Source organism: Eptatretus burgeri, chromosome 8 (genome assembly GCF_056783735.1).
Source record: "Eptatretus burgeri isolate ZD-2024b chromosome 8, Ebu_testis_v1, whole genome shotgun sequence".
NCBI lineage: Eukaryota > Metazoa > Chordata > Myxini > Myxiniformes > Myxinidae > Eptatretus > Eptatretus burgeri.
Genome location: NC_140968.1, coordinates 95,596,315 through 95,613,063, shown reverse-complemented (window position 1 = coordinate 95,613,063; position 16,749 = coordinate 95,596,315). Strand labels below are relative to the sequence as shown.

General features: G+C 46.3%; 1 protein-coding gene across 2 annotated transcripts; it reads left to right on the top strand.

Moving 5' to 3' along the window:
* The first annotated feature begins 1,810 nt into the window (after window positions 1-1,810).
* Window positions 1,811-16,477, top strand: LOC147022317 (zinc finger BED domain-containing protein 4-like). 2 transcript variants are annotated; one of them, XM_085893087.1, is made up of 3 exons: window positions 1,811-2,350; window positions 8,861-10,708; window positions 12,771-16,477. In XM_085893087.1, exons 1-3 carry the CDS (start codon window positions 2,243-2,245, stop codon window positions 13,017-13,019), a joined length of 2,205 nt encoding a protein of 734 aa, XP_085749213.1. In that variant the 5' UTR covers window positions 1,811-2,242; the 3' UTR covers window positions 13,020-16,477. The 2 variants fall into 2 exon arrangements, with proteins under 2 accessions (XP_085749213.1, XP_085749212.1); XM_085893086.1 differs by having other exon boundaries at window positions 1,817-2,416; window positions 12,771-14,684.
* Window positions 16,478-16,749: the final 272 nt, after the last annotated feature.

The window sequence follows — 16,749 nt, the reverse complement described above, 5'->3', positions numbered from 1 at the left end:
GTTTTTTTTTTTTTTTTTTGCTTGCTTTTAATCCTTCCCATTTGTTTGCATTTAATCCTTCCCAAAAAAAACTGATGTGTATCTTGCATTTTTGTTTGCGCCCTCCATGTGATCCTTCAGGACCGTGTCCCCTGCTTCTATCCTGAATCGCAGTCGGTCACAGAGGTTCCCCGATGTACTCTCCTTCCCCCTCAATGCAATGTCATGGCTGCAGCAGAACAGAATGCTGGATAGTATGGGGAACAGTTTCTCTCGGTTTTGAGTGACTGCTTTGTTGACTGCTCGGTCCATCTGGCTCACGATGGTCAACTCTGGCCTTTGCACGGTGGTGAGGAAATTGTTGGCATCTTGCAGTGCGCCTTTGTGCCAGGAGGAAAGCATGTGCTTCCTCGCGCACTCATTGAAGTCTTTGTATTTAACAAAAGGAGTCACGATGAACACACCCATTAGACCTCAGTGCACTGGTTGAGGGAACAGCACACAGTATTTGCACAGAGCACCTTTCAAGTGACTTGAGTAGGCCAGCCATGGAAAATATTGGTTTATCTACGTGTGGCGGAAACAGCGGGAGCCCTGTGAATCGTTCTGATAGCTGTAATCAGTTGGTGGGACGTATGTGTTCATCAGGAGGTCATATCTTCGATTATTGGTCAAATGTTCTGTGGTTTTGACGTATGATCCAATGTCCAGATGATGAGGCAAGTCATTGGCCACTTTCACAAGTGGTGTTTGGGGTGGCATCTGATTGGTTGCTGCGAGTAACTGCTCGTGATGTCCCCCTCTGCGCTGCTCTGCTGGTTCAACATGCGTCTCCGATGTACCCGGAGTGTCTTGATTGTTGTCAGAGTCATCAGACTTACGTTTTTTAAAGAACCTCCTAATATCCATTTCACATTCCTGAAAAATAATAAAAATGAGGTTAACATCACAATACAAATTTAATACACTGGTCTTCCCCAGACTCTATAACAATCAAATCAAGAGCATTTAGTTTGATTATTTTGTATAAAATCCAACGTAGAAAATTAGCATGAGTTTTGTTTCTGAAATAAAATCAATAGCCACAACACACAAGGAATGAACGAAAAAACACTATCTTCCACGCCAAGTATCATGACATTCGATCAATCGTGTGTCTTCTACCTGAAGAATTGTTAACATTTTGTTCTGTTATTTACATTAATCTTAGCAAAAAGATGTCTTCACACTTCACATGGTGATCTCAGGATAACATTGCCCCCCCCAGCACCAGAGCGGCAGTTTAGCGTTGAATTCGACTGATCTGGAGATCAAACGCGCGAGTCGATGGTTCAGTGGCGCCACCAGCTGGACGGTCTTTATAATACGTCCTCTGACGAATGGTGTTGAACTGGTCATGAAGGTTGTTTTACCGTCAACCTTGGATTAGCGAGTCCATTTGATGGACCCATTGATCATCGTGACCAAAATGGGTGGGGTAATGGTCGGAGCGTCGGCTTTCAATCAGGGAGGTCGGTGGTTCGAAGAGTGGGAGCTGCGTACCAAAACTGCGTACGTAATATGTAGATGGCCTCAAGAGTTCACCCCCTGGATCTACATCGACGGGGAAAAAAAACGGATTTCCTTGGAGAAATGACGGACGATGTACAATGTTGTGGCGAGTTAACGTTTCCAAACGTGGTTGAAGTTAACCGCAGAGATGTGGTGAACAGATAACTTTTTTTTTAAAAACCACGAGTGGTAATATGGCGCGGCCGTTCTCGTCATCTACATCGTGACGTCACGCCGTCGGCTTCCCTCAAAAAAAAACCTCGCGCCCACGTGATCCGATTTGATCCGGTCCTTCGTTGATACTCAGAAACGACGAGGTCCGGTGAAAACGGCCATCGGGAGGAGGGAAAAAGCGGACGGGACCGATCGAGCCGGATGTCGGGTCGTCGTCGTGTCGCGATTCGATCTCCACGACTCATCCGCCATCCGGCTCCTGATCCGACCGGCGCGCGCAGCTTCCCCGCTCGGATCTCTCGTCCGTTTTCTCGTTTCGTCGTCCTCCTCCAAACCCTCCTCCCTCCTCCTCATCCCGTCCCGCTGCGCGATTCGGTTCGTTTCCAACAGTCGGATCGAAAACGGATTTTTCGAAATCTTCATCCCATTTCGCGTCCCGATTGAAGCGACGAGGAACATGGCGGCGTTGCCGTCTCTTTCCTGTCACTTTGTTTGACTCCCGTCGTCGTTTCCCCCCTGACGCCGCCCCGCGCCCGCCATGGGCAGATACAGTCAGATCTGGCATTACTTCGGCGTGTGCGAGGAGCAGCCCACGCGGGCCGTGTGCAACTTCTGCGGCGTCAAGGTTTCCAGGGGTGGAAGAAAGGTGAGCGACTTCACCACCACCAACCTCATCCGACACCTGCTACAGCACCACAAAGCCGCCTACGAGGTGGGTGTCCCTTCCCGAGCCGGTGCGGCTGTTCGACCGTGGCGCGGACATTTAACAATGGGAAGTGCCGGGCCCGAAGAGCGGCGCACGCCAGGAATTTTAAATAAATAAATAAATCGACCACGAGGCGGAGCCAAGTTCATACGGGAGGCGGAGCCAAGGTAATACGGGAGGCGGAGCCTAGGTAATGCGGGAGGCGGAGCCAAGGTAATACGGGAGGCGGAGCCAAGGTAATACGGGAGGCGGAGCCAAGTTAATACGGGAGGCGGAGCCAATAGAGACAAGGGAGGCGAAGTCAATCGAGAAAAGGGAGGGGCGGAGTCGCCCGATTGTCCAATGAAATTTAAAAACTCGAAGTGTTGTTTAAATGGCATTGTTCAATTAAAACGTGTTGGTGTGAAGACGTTTCCGAAAGGAATGGAAACGATAAGAAGGAAATTAGATGCATGAGGAGGCCATTCGGCCCATCACGCCTGCGCCGCACCAACACCAGAGCAAATATATCCGTCAAAACGACGTCATTTCATTGACATTGGGGGAATGAAGGCTTCAGTGGGGATGAGACAATGGAGAACGCTCAGGGATATCCAAAAGTTGCTAAAATAAAATGTTTATTTTTATTATATATTTTCCCCCTTTTTATGGGGGGTGGGGGGGAGCCAAGGCTATTTTTGGTTGAGATTCACTGTGCATGTCATACCAACCACACACCATCCCTTGACGAGACCCCCCCCCCCCCCACATACGTACATGACACCCCACTCAGATGCATACAATAACCCATCCATACTCGATCTACTTAACAGCCCTGCCAACATCCCTGCATGTAACCGTCCATCTCCAACACTTCCAAGAACCTATCCAATCCCATTATTATTTTTTTTTTTTTACATGCTCCAGGCTCATGCAAGAGGTATGACACAGAACAAAACTACAAGGGTACTCGGTAGAACGCATACCTCCCTCCGCCACGTAACGCCTGATCCATGAGAGCATTTCGGGCCCATGACATTTTTAAAATATCATGATATATATTGTTTTTGGCCATCTCCATCTCCATCCCCATCCCCATCCCCATCTCCATCCCCATCCCCATCCCTATCCCTATCTATCGATCTATCTATTGGGTCGCTGAAATATGTGACCCTTTTTGTCAGTAATTCTGTCTGTTTGTTTGGATGTTTGTTCGTTTGTCATCAGCATAATTGGTAGTAAACGTGGGTGGATTTTGACCAAACTCGGGTGGTAGGTACATCTTATGACCCAGTGCTTTGGAAATTGTGATGGTTGCTAGGGACGCTTTGGTTCCCTAGCAACAACCGAAAAACCTTCAAAATCGGTACCGTTCACGCGAAATCAATTCCAAAAGCCATTATCCCACCTGGGGTTATGAAATTTGGCACAAATGATCTACAGGTGATGCTCTATCAAATACATTCTGGTTTTTGTGATATATGGAATACTTTACCCGCAGCGCCCCCTACAATTAGGGTATGCGCGAAAATTGAAGGCCCCCTAGCGACCAGGTGAGTGCATCGACACGAATGAAACTTTACAGGTTCATGGTACTCAATTCCCCGCCATGGGCAGATACAGTCAGATCTGGCATTACTTCGGCGTGTGCGAGGAGCAGCCCACGTCAGGTCAGGTTCGATCTGTGACCTGCTACAGGTACCATGTAAACCTGTACTAACCTGTTCCATGGTCGGGTTGTCGGCGACTAAACCGTCTCCCCCACCAGGTTTTCTGGTGAGGGGGGTGTTTGGATATGGACACCCAGCAGGATTAAAAACAAAACCTGTCAAAGGGCGGAGGAGCTCCTTGTGAGCCAACGGCCATCCATATCTAGTGCCCAACTGTGTCTGCAGACGTCCTCCTACAGTTGGGTTACTTTTTATCAGGAGGTTGGTGGCAGGATTTGTACTCCGGCCACCGTAAAACCCTTCATTCCACAAAACGCAAAAACGCAAAAAAATCTGAAAACCCACTCCGTGGGAGTACCTCCTGTGCAGCTTCCCTTCGCAAGGCAGCTCACCGGATGACGGGATTGGGGCAAAGCCTTCGGGACCCCCAATCTTTGATGATAGGAGGGAAACCATGGGGTAACATCCCTGGGTCAGATTGCGGGAGAGTGTGTCGGAGTGGTGCTGAGGTGTCGTCCACCAGACGGCGGTCTCCTTGGGTTAACATGAGGCGGTCCCTTCGGGTGGGTGCCTGGAATGTCCTATCCCTAAGAGAGGATGATCACCTGTCTCTGTTATCATCTGAGCTCAAGCGTTTGGACATCGGGATTGCAGCTCTCTCTGAGGTTCGGAGACCGGATTGCGGCGAGATAATGGTGGGTGGTTACACCTACTATTGGTCTGGTCGCTCTGATGGTTACCATACCCAAGGAGTTGCTGTAGCTGTGTCCAATAAGCAGACCCCAATGATAATTGAGGTAACACCGGTCAACGAGCTTATTATGAGATTAAGGATTCGTCACTCCTTAGGTGTCATTTCCCTGGTCTCTGTTTATGCTCCGACTGAGGCGAGTGATCTCACCGTGAAGGATGCATTCTACGCCACACTTGAGTCTGTGGTTGATCAGTGCCCCCGAAGAGATACACTTCTAGTCTTGGGGGATTTCAATGCATCGACTGGAACTGATAGGGACGGTTATGAGGTGTGTGTTGGTCCCCATGGGTCAGGAACTATGAACCAGAATAGCACTAAGTTCCTTGACTTTGCAAGAAGTCATGGACTTAGGGTGGCTGGTTCATGGTTTCAGCGCCCACAAGCTCATCGCTGGACTTGGTATTCCAACGCTGGCGGTGTGGCAAAGGAGATTGACCATGTCCTCATTGACGGTCGTTGGAGGATGATCCAGAATGATCCTGTCCAGATCATCCAGAGGATGATCCTGTCCTGTGGACAGGTGATTCTCGTCCCGCTTACAGGGGAATTCGCGCATTACGTTCATCCAAGCACATCCCTCGGAGCACTACAGTTCGAGCAGAGAGTGGTAGGCTCTTGACAGAGGAGTCTGAAGTGAAGGCCCGCTGGGCCGGTTACTTTGAGCGGTTGTACCAGGCTGATCCCCCAGCTGTCGAGTTGGACGTCAAGGGTGTTACAATCCCTGTTGCTGACCCTCGAATCAACTGTGGTCCACCTACGCTTGTGGAAACACGGGCTGCGGTGAACCAGTTGAAACGGGGCAAAGCTCCAGGGATCTGTGGCATCCATGCCGAACTTCTCAAGGCTGGTGGAAATGCTGCACTCGTGTCGTTGCATGCAGTTTTGTGCTCTGCCTGGAACACAGGCATCATCCCAACTGACTGGAAGAGGGGCCTTGTTGTCCCTCTCTGGAAAGGGAAGGGTGATCGCCAAGACTGCAACAACTACCGAGGGGTGACGCTGCTCTCAGTGCCGGGCAAGGTCTTTGCTCGGATAATTCTTGATAGGGTTCGCCACCATCTGCTTGAGCACCAGCGTCCAGAGCAGTCAGGCTTTACACCAAAGAGTTCAACGATTGACCGTATCCTTGCACTTCGTGTCCTCACCGAACGCAGACGAGAGTTTCGGCAGGGGCTGCTTGCAGCCTATGTTGATCTCTGTAAAGCGTTCGATTCAGTGAATCGGGATGTCCTCTGGAGGATTCTTGGTCTTCGTGGGGTGCCACCAAAACTGATCGATCTGATGTCTGAACTCTACTCTGGTACTGAGAGTGCTGTGAAGTGTGGTGGTACCACCTCTGACTTATTTCCAGTTGTTACTGGAGTTCATCAGGGATGTGTACTTGCCCCCACACTTTTCAGCACTTGTATGGACTGGATTTTAGGGAGGATGTCGGAGAGATCAAGTTGCGGTGCATCATTTGGGAATGTCAAGATCTCGGACCTTGATTTTGCAGAGGATGCAGTCATCTTTGCGGAGACTTTAGACATCCTCTTGGGGGCCCTCGAGGTGCTGAATGAGGAGTTGGAGCCGCTGGAATTACGGGTTTCTTGGGTCAAAACTAAGACCCAGGCTTTCGGTGACATCTTGGATGCTGCTGTCCTGTCTGTGTCTGTTTGTGGTGAGGATGTTGAGGTCGTGGAGAGATTCACTTACCTTGGCAGTGATATTCATGTCTCTGCTGGCTGCGAGTCAGAGGTCAATAGATGTCTGGGTCGGGCCTGGGGAGTCATGGATTCACTGGATCATGGGTGTGGTGCTGCCGGTACCTGTGTGGGAGGACGAAAGTCCGAGTCTTCAGGTCCTTGGTACTTCCAGTCTTGCTCTATGGGTGCGAGACTTGGACTCTGACCAAGGATCTGAGACGGAGACTTAATTCCTTTGGTACCAGGTGTCTTCGGAGAATCCTTGGCTATCGCTGGTCGGATTTTGTGTCCAACGAGCGGTTGCTGAGAGAGACTCGGATGAGATTTGTCACCTGCATTGTCCGTGAGCGTCAGTTGCGGCTGTATGGACATGTGGCTCGTTTTCCTGATGCTGATCCTGCTCACCAGATTCTCTCAGCGAGGGAGTCTCATGAGTGGAGGAGGCCAGTGGGCCGACCACGTGCCTCATGGTTGCAGCAGGTTGACCATCATCTCAAGGAGATGGGGATGGGCCTGGCATCTGCCTGGGGGATGGCCAGACGGAGGCCCCTGGAGTACCGGCGGAAAGTGGACGCAGCGACGCGCTGTTCTGGCACATGCTCCCATACCTGACCTGGTACTCAATGAACACTACAACTTTGCCTCAGGACATATTGACCGATTTCGCTTAGGTCAGGGGTCAAAGGTCAATTAGTGCAAAAATCGATAATATGCGAGAGCTGGAGGTGCCTTCGCGCCAAATGCTACTCCTCAGGTTATGGTCGGATGGTCATGAAAATTCACACCAATCGTCTGGAATACATTGTGCACAAACAATCGAGCCGGATTTTCGATTTAGATCTTTGTTCACCCACAGCACCCCCTTGAACTTTGGGGATTTCCGATTTCAAACCGCATTTCCGGTACTTTTCATTCAAATGGATACCGAGTAGTTATCAGTCGATGGAACTGGATGAGATTTGATATGCGTAATCTTAAGGTGATTCTCTATCCGCAATATGACATCCATTTTGCTCTATATCTTATAGTTTCCAAATGGCAACCCTCTCAACTTGAGTGTCCGAGGGCCATTGAGCATTCCTGCTGAAACTTCAAACTACACTAGCTCCAAGACGATTGAACCGAATCAAATGAAACTTTACATGCTTATGGACCGTAATGAGTACTACAACTTTGCTCGATTGCGTAATGACCTATCTCGATTTGTTCAGGGGTCAAAGATCAATAAGTGCATTTTTCGGTCAAAATGTCTATTCAAATCCCCCTACCGGCAAAACGGCTCAACCGATCCATACAAATTTTTGCACATGTATACTCCCCGATGAGAAGTACAAGTTTGCTCATTTGCATAATGACCAATCTCCACTAGGTCAGCGGTCAAAGTGTCGCAATACTAACAGTCCTGCTCGGCAACCCATCGCCACCTACCGGCTTGTCTATCTATATATCTATCTATATCTCTCTCCTGGTGTTGGCTTAGTGGTTAGGTTGGCGGCTTGGGATCCTCGGGTCCTGAGTTCGAGCCCCGTTGGCCGCTGAATTAAAATACACCAGGAGGTTGACTCAGCCTGTCATCCTTCCGAGGTCGGCAAAATGAGTACCAGTGTACTGGTAAGGGGGACACTGCATTAGCGGCATGGCCGCGTCCCAACCAATGATGCAACCAGCAGCCACAGGCTGCACTCGATAGAGAGAGAATGGTGAAGAATCACTTAAAAAAAAAAAATTAAATAATTCTCGTATACAAATCTGGATGCCAATCTTCACCAATATCGAATCAATTCGTCCTCGTCACACACCCAACCTGACCACAAAATTTCATCCGGATGCGTCCAAAACTTTTGAGATATCCTGCACACAAAGACAGGTAGACAGACAAACAAACAGACAGAGGGGTGAAAACATAACCTCCTTCACCTTCGGTGGTGGAGGTAACGAGGACACAACATAACAAAGGGACCACCAGAAGAAAGGGGAAACACCAACAGCAGGGCAGAGGGAGAAAGTAGATGGAGATTGACAAACAAGGGGTGCAGGTAACAACGAGGAGTAAGGGACAGGGTGGACAGAACACAAGGGGTGGACAGGATGGAATACATCAGCAAAATTTTGGGAGCGGTGCACAGTGGCTTAACAGGTGTGGAAAAGATGATGATTTTTCTCTCCTCTTCTTTACTCTCAGGCTGTGGCCCCTGGTCCTATCACTGTCGACTGGCTGTATCGGGAGTGTAGCCTGTCAAATTTTACGTGGGAGATACATTATAGGTTCAATTTCTACTTTATCTTAAACAATTCTTTATATAGCAATGAATACATTCCAAGTACTTACGTTTGTTTTCTCTTTTGGTGGGGGGGAAAACAGGAGTATCGGCAGCGGCAGCATGGCCACAAACTGCAGCGAGAGTCTCAGGCAACCCTTTATGAGCAGTTGTATAGTGATACGAGGCTCACCTACAACCAGTCCTACCTACCTCTTGAACCTTGGGAGTATGGCATGCTCTCCAGCAATTGTGATGTCGGTGAATCCAGCACTGAAATCTGCAATGACCAGCCAGCATCGGATGGTGTTAGTGGGTCTTCAAATCAAGACGCTGGACCAACAAACCTTTCAATGGTAGCCTTTGAAAGTGGGCCACACCACTTGTCCCTTGCTACCGCTACAGGATGTGGTATAACAGGCAGAACACAGCTGACATCCCCAAGCGATGAAAAAGCAGCAAAACCAACCCTTAAACGAAGTTACAGTGAAGTTAGTCAAGAATATTTAGGGGAGGAGGACGAGGATGACGAGGTGGAGGGGGAGCCAGGGCATGATGATACTGCGGTTGTAGTGACCGCTGCTTTGCCCTCATGGCTTATTGACCGTAAAGTTATTGAGATGTTGGCATTAGACTGGCGGCCTCTCACAGCTGTAGCTGATGTTGGATTCCGTCGACTGCTTTCGCAGCTGCAACGTGGTTATCGTCCATGTGGTGAAGCCCACTTCCGTGAACGAGTCCTCCCAGAGGTCTGTATTGGGCTCCGCCGCAAATTGCAGTCGTCATTAAGAAATGCTGCCATTGTCTGCCTTACCGGTGCTGTGCAGCCCCTAACACCTTGCGGCTCGGGTTTAATCATGCTATTTGGACACTGGTTGGATAGCCACTCAAGGCGTTGTCATGGTCTTCTTCGTGTCCTGCCTTCGACAGCACGCCCTGCGACATTGGCCAAACAGCTGCAACGCCTCGTTATTGAATGGGGTCTTGAAGCACCTTTCACTGCTCGTCCTGGCCCGTTGCTCGCTCGTGGCATACCTAATTTAGAGGAAGCTGCCAAGATGGCAGGACTTCCATCGGCAGCTTGTTTCTTACAGGCTCTCACCACAATGATTTATGAAGGGGCTTTGCAGCGTGCCACAGTTCACCACCTCTGGGAAACTATTGGTGTATCGCTTGAGGGCTTCTCAAGCCCTTCAGTGTTGAACAGAGACCTTAAGCACTGGCATGGTCTGGTAAAGGCATTGCACGAGGCCCGCAGGAATGCTGAGTCTGGTTTTGAGGAGCCGGACACTGACTGCACAAAACTGCTCAAACCTGCACATTTGACCCTCATTGACGAGCTTATAGACGTGCTCGAATCAGCAGAAATGATTGCGCTTGAGCTCGGAAAACCAGATGCGACACTCGGGTCAACGCTGCCCCTCATGCGTGTTTTCCGCCGCTTCTTAGAGACGAGCACCGATGAGAGGAACAATGATATGAATTCGGCCAATGAGTTGTACGACATTACAGGTGTGCGACGAAATATGTTGGTGCTTATTGACAATTGGTTAGCTGAGGCAGAGAATCGCCGTGATACTGTTTTGGCTACAGTTGTAGACCCTCGTTTCAAGGCGACGTTCTTTTCCTCGGATGAGGTGGCACAAAAGGCCTGTAGGTGGTTGGCTGAGGAAGCTGCTGTGGCTGTAGCTCAAGGAGCAGCAACACTTTCTACTGGGGATAGTGTGGGCTCTGTGGAGAGGCATGATGCAGCTGATAACATCGAGGAAGAATTTGGAGAAGATTCGAATGAAGAGAATGGGAAAGAGGGAGCGGAGGGCCATGACGGTTTGTGGTCTCGCACTCAAGAACGTGACTCTGCTGGTGGAAGTCCCAAGTTCTGGCACCTTTTTGATACGATTGGCAAGGAATTGCAACGTTCTCCTGGTGCTCGTCTTGCTCTTAGTCCTCAGGTGATTAGTTCATACTCTTGATTGATAATTTTTCCTGTTCATAAATGTCATATATGCTTGGTGTTGGCTTAATTGTTAGGGTGGTGGGCTTGGGATCCTAGGGTCCTGAGTTCTCAGCTGTTGAATTAATACCAGGTGGGGTTGACTCTGCCTGTCATTCTTCTGAGGTTGGCGAAATGAGTGCCAGCTTGCTGCTATCCTGTGTCGGAATGGTGACCCGTCCAGAATTGTACCCAATAGCCAAGGAGACTGCTTAGGCAGCAACAACGCTCTGCACACAGTGTCGTCCCAATGGATGGATGGATGGATAAATATCATTACGATGTACACACGAAGCAAAAAGTGGGGTTTAGCAATTGGTTCACTTTTGTCTCTCTCTCTCTCTGTCTGTCTGCCCACAAACGTCAGTTTACAATTGAGGAACAACTTGATTTCACTCGAATGTTACATTTTGAACACGAATTGGAAAACCAACCTGTAGTTTAATACTTTGGCTCTGAATTTGTCCTGATCGTGTATGCGCAGAGAGGAGTGGGATCATTGTTTTATTCTTTCTGCCTGTCTGAAAGGAAAAGAAAATTGACTGGAAGGGCATTCTGTAGAGCGCATACCTCCACCACGTAATGCCTGATCCACGAGAACCTATCTAGCCCAATACGTTTTTGAAATATCATGCTATATATCGTTTTTGGCCCAATCTCTCAATGGTGAAAAAATCACATAAAAAAATTAAATAATTGTCCTATCCAGATCCGGATTTGGATCTTCACCCAAATTGAATCAATTCGTCATGGTCACACACCCAGCATGTCCACTAAGTTTCGTACGAACCCATCCTCAACTTTTTTGAGATATCCTGCACACAGAAAGACAGACAGACAGAGAGGGGGTGAAAGCATAACTTCCTTCACCTTCGGTGGCGGAGGTAAAAATGATTCCAAGCAGGAAATGTACTGTTTTATGGATGTCATAATGCACACAAACAACAGGCATGAATAACTAATGTCATGTGTTAAATCAGGTGGTGTGGTGGAAACGACACTGCAGCAATGGCGGTAAACTTCCCCCAAAAAATGTAATTCTACAGCCTTTAAAATCTTTATTTTATTTAAATTGAATTAGAGACTTGAACACTGCAGACCACAACTTGCCTTTTTGACACTTTGAAAACCCTGTTTAAAAGTACTTGGACAAAAATTACGGCATTTAATGTCATCATGGCCAATCAAATTTGCTGCTCGCAGACCCCACCCATGTCCTTGCTGCTCAAGACTTCGTGGGGGCAAGATGATCTATGAACTCTCCAGTTAGCCCATCCCCCGGATAGCGGGAGGCGGGATTTGAAAATGACGTGCGTGTGTGCGTGCGTGCGTGCGTGCATGCGTGCGTGCCTTAACTTTTTACCATTTCAGCTTTTGTTTTCAAATTTTCAATAAAGCTTTATTTTGACATTCTGGAGAACACAAATTAATAAAATGTACAATTTTGTCAGGTTTAGTTTGAGTACAAGATGGACGCGGATGGACTTTGCATTTTGAGATGCTTTCAAGTTTATTTCTGGATCAAAAGATCAAAGGTCAAGGTTGCATAAAATCATCAATTTCATCCGATTGACCTGAAATTTAAGGAATTTGCATATTGGGTCACTGAATTGGTTTATCGATCAAAAGCGAGAAGCCGATTGTTTTGGTTTGTTTTTAGATGAAAAGGTCAAAGGTCACGGTTGCATAAAACCGTCAATTTTCATGCGATTGACTTGAAATTTGAGCAGTGTTTCCATATTGGGTCACTGAAGGCCATTGCTTTTGAGGTCAAAAGGTCAAGGTCGCTTAAAATCGTCTTTTTTATTTTTTTTATTTTATTGTTTAAGCTATTTTTGCCATGTTTGGCATGTGGAAGAAGAATAAGTGATTACAAAGCGGACGTGGACAGGATTTGCATTTTTAGAAGCTTTCTAGTTTAATTTGCTGCAACTTCTGATTTACTCTGTCCTTTTGAACCTTTGAACTCTTAACTACATTATATAATATGGAAATGTAACTTACTTACTGTGTGAGTGCAGGAAGAAGCCCATTTGTATCTTCTAGAGCCATTGCTGAATCGCTGCCGCAGCCCATTTGCATGGTGGCATCACTCTGGTCGCCGCTTTCCTCAGTTACGAGCTCTTGCCCAACGTCTTCTAACTGCACCTGCCTGCTGCCCACAACCCGATGGTCGCATCGCTTGCTCCGCTGCAGTTGGGGATGCCGATACAGCCAGCGCCCTGCTCTTTATCCGCCACAATCTGCCAAATGTTAACTTTGACTACTGAACCTTAATTTTATCAATGCTACATGATTGTTTTTGTTGAAAGGCACAAGGCTGCATGGCCAGCTGGACAAGAAAAGTTTTCATCGGCAAAATTACTTTGTTGAAAGAAGTAGAATGACAAAATCCATCACCGCACAAAAGATTATTTTATTGCATACCACAAAATACATACCACTCAGGGTCCTACGTGTGATGCCTGTCGGCTCTCCCGATCCCACTTCAGGTCTTGCATCCAGTCATCAAATAAAAGGTGTTTGGCATCGAAAATGCCAGGCAGTGGAGTGGAAACCACCAGACCAGATGTGAGCAGCTTCTCGGTGAAGGGGAGATGCTGGGTCGGGGGGGGGGGGGGCTTCAAAGTCCTGCGCAATTCTTGTTGCGAATTCTTCATCCTGTGATGCAAATTTTCTCATATAATATTTCTTTATTATTGTCTCTATTAACTCGATCTCAAATTCTCTTTTGTTTTTATTGGAGAGTAGTTGTCTCCAACGTATGGTTCGACTTCAAACGACTTTTCAAGTGGGTGTATGATCACAAGGTCCTGCACAATTCTCACAATCATATTGCTGATGTGTGGATTTGTGATTATATAAATAATGAACGATTGTGATGCCTGATCGATGCACCAATGATAGTCATGATTTTCTTTTTTGATTTGCAAATTGTCAGCCTTTGTAATAGTAATAATAATAGTAATAACTAAGATACAACAAAGCATCCAATTATAAACACTAGAAAGTATGCCAACACTACACTTTTCCAGCAACAGATAAATTGTAATGGAAAATAACAGTTACAATTTTGTGGAGCATGCCTGTACATGCAGATGGAGAGATTAAAGCTAATCGACCAGATATCATCCATAATAGGATATAAAAAAGAAATTGTCAATTTATTAACTTGACGGTACCATTTAAGCTTGGTGTTGGCTTAATAGTTAGGGTGTTGGGCTTGGGATTCTTGGGTCCTGAGTTCAAAATCCCACTCGGCTGTTGAATTAATACCAGGTGGGGTTGACTTTGACTGTCATCCTTCTGAGGTCAGCAAAATGAGTACCAGCTTGCTAGTATCCCGTATCTGAGTGGCAACCCATGCAGGATTGTGTCCGATAGCCAAGGAGACTGCTTTAGCAGCATCAACGCTCTGCACAGAGCATGGTCCCAATGGATGTATAGTACCATTTGAAAGAAGTGTGTCCATCAAAAATGCTGAGAAACTGGCAAAGTGTGTAAAGCTCAAATTGGGAATTCCCAGAATGAAACAATCACAAGGCTGTTGTGCTCACATTGCAGGAAGGTTTGTGGCTTGCCTGCCACCAACATGCTTGAGGTGTGAGAACACCAGCCTTGTGCTTCAGTTTCATTGTGGGAATTCCTGCTTTTCCTCTGGTATAACTGCCTCTGCTCTCTGTCCTCTGATCCTCCCCAGCTCCTTCCAGTTACCCCCCCCCCCCTTTTTTCCACCTTTTCCTTCTCTTGGTTAAATTTCCAAAACTCCCGAATTGCTGAAACTTTTCTTTAAACATTCGTGACAGCACAAAGTGTAATGCATCATGGCTAAATTACCAAAGGTGATTTGTGTTGCTTTGTTGTTGTTGAAGAGAGAAAGTGTCTGATATATATATATATATATATATATATATATATATATATATATATATATATATATATATATATGATATTAAAAAGATAACACCCCACTGGATTTCTTGTTTTTCGGAATGTTTAGCAAATATGTTTACTAAAGTAACTCTCAAAACTTTTGGTCTCCTTGTGCTCCCTCCATTATCTTGAAACAATCTGCTTCAAGATTAAGTGCTGAAAGATCACTCCACTCCCCTTTATCAACTCCCCATCCATCAAAGAATCGATTTCAAAATTATTCTTCTAACATGTGAAGCATGTGACTACCCATCCGAAATTGCTCACCACTCTTCCCTTTACCTATTACCTGCAATCTCTCTACCTGATTGAAAACAGTTCCTCTCATTGCTGCTGAAACGACTTTGAGGTTTATCTTTTCGAAGCAACATTTCTATAACCATTCATTACCTGGCATACGCTGAGCGAAAAGCGGGGTTCAGCAATTGGTTCACTTCTGGCTGTCTGTCCTTCTGTCTATGATCGAGGAACAACTTGATTTCAATAGAATGTTATATTTTGAACATGAATCGGGAAACGACCGTGTTACTTAACAGTGCGTGGCTCTGAATTTGTCATGACTGTGCATTCGCAGAGAGGAGTGAGATCATTATTTTCACTCTGTCTGGCAGTCAAACAAAATTGAAAATCATTTCAAACAGGAAATTTATTGTTTTAAGGACGTTGTAAAGGACACAAACAACAGGCATGAATAACTAATGAAACCTTCCCTCCAGGTAGATGAACAAACAACAAGCACAAATTACTAATTCCCTCCAGGTCTTCAAGCCAGCTGTTCACCACCATCTCATTATTTTAAATGGTGACCCTCATCTGCTTTTTCATCTTATTTTAAGTGGATTATTTAATGTTCTTTACCCCATCGATCCTCGGAGCTTTTCAACGGACTTCGTCAATCGTGCTATTTTAAAAAGTGATTTATGATTTGATTTGGAGTTTTAAACTTTGCCTCTGATTGTTTTGGCACAATTTATTCTTGGATTTAAGGATGGCCGGTTATTTCTCCCTTGGGATAAACATTGATTTTAGCATGAGGAGTGAGTGTAATGACTTATCCACACAACCCAAACTATATAAAGAGAGAGTACAAACTTTGTTAACAGTCTTTACTCTTTACCTTATTATTTACTTACTGTCACCCATGTCATCCTCCCTTCCCCCCTCCCCCACCTCCCATTAATATTTTTTATTATTTTCAACACATTGGCATTTTTTCATCTTGTTGAATATACTGTTGTCGCCTATTTTCTACTTCCTTCTTGTGTCCTTTGTTTGGACTGACTCGGGGACCCGTTGGTCCAAATTTTCATTGGTCTTCACAGTCTTGGTCTTTTTTGCTAGTCTGAACAAAAACAATTGGTTTCCCAGCCTAGAAGCCTAATAATGATAAACATAGGACCACGCACGCGTCCTGAAGCCCACCTGGATCAAGAGCAACAATTACTCAACCCCCACATACCCCCGTAGACCCTGATTTTTTTTTAATGCCATGAACGAACTTTGGCACATCATGGTTGTGGTCAAGTTTCATTAAAATTGTGTGTGTAGTTTTGGAGGAGAGAGCAAATACCTATTTTGGGGTTCAACTCCTCCACCAGTAGACCCCTTTAAATGAGCGTACATGTTGATGTGGTCAATAAACCTTCGTTAGGCATCAGATTTGAAGCTTGTGGCCAACTTTCATCAACATCGTGTGTTTGGTTCAAGCGATAATGACTGAAGTGTTTATGGACTCACTGACTGAGTGACTCACTCACTCACTCACTCACGCACTCACCTACAGACACTGCTCGAACGCATAAGCTCACCAGACTAAAGTCCAGGTGAGCTAATAATACTTCGAGATGTTTTTCGGTCTTGGTGATCTTCAAGGTCTTGGGGGTCTTCAAGGTCTTGGGGTCTTCAAAGGTCAAAGGGATCTCAGCAGTCTATCAAGTCAAAAGGTACATTCCAATAGCATGTAATTAATTAATAGACAGAAAAAAGCATGAATGACACACACATACACACACACACACACACACACACACACACATGCCTCATCCATTTTCTGTGAATTTCTCCTTT

Excerpts from the sequence above, each read along its gene's own strand:
- LOC147022317 (XM_085893086.1), top strand. The coding sequence starts at position 2,243 with ATGGGCAGATACAGTCAGATCTGGCATTACTTCGGCGTGTGCGAGGAG. Across the intron at positions 2,417-8,860 it reads ACCACAAAGCCGCCTACGAG|GAGTATCGGCAGCGGCAGCA; the intron begins GTGGGTGTCCCT and ends GGGGGAAAACAG. Across the intron at positions 10,709-12,770 it reads GTCTTGCTCTTAGTCCTCAG|GAAGAAGCCCATTTGTATCT; the intron begins GTGATTAGTTCA and ends GTGTGAGTGCAG.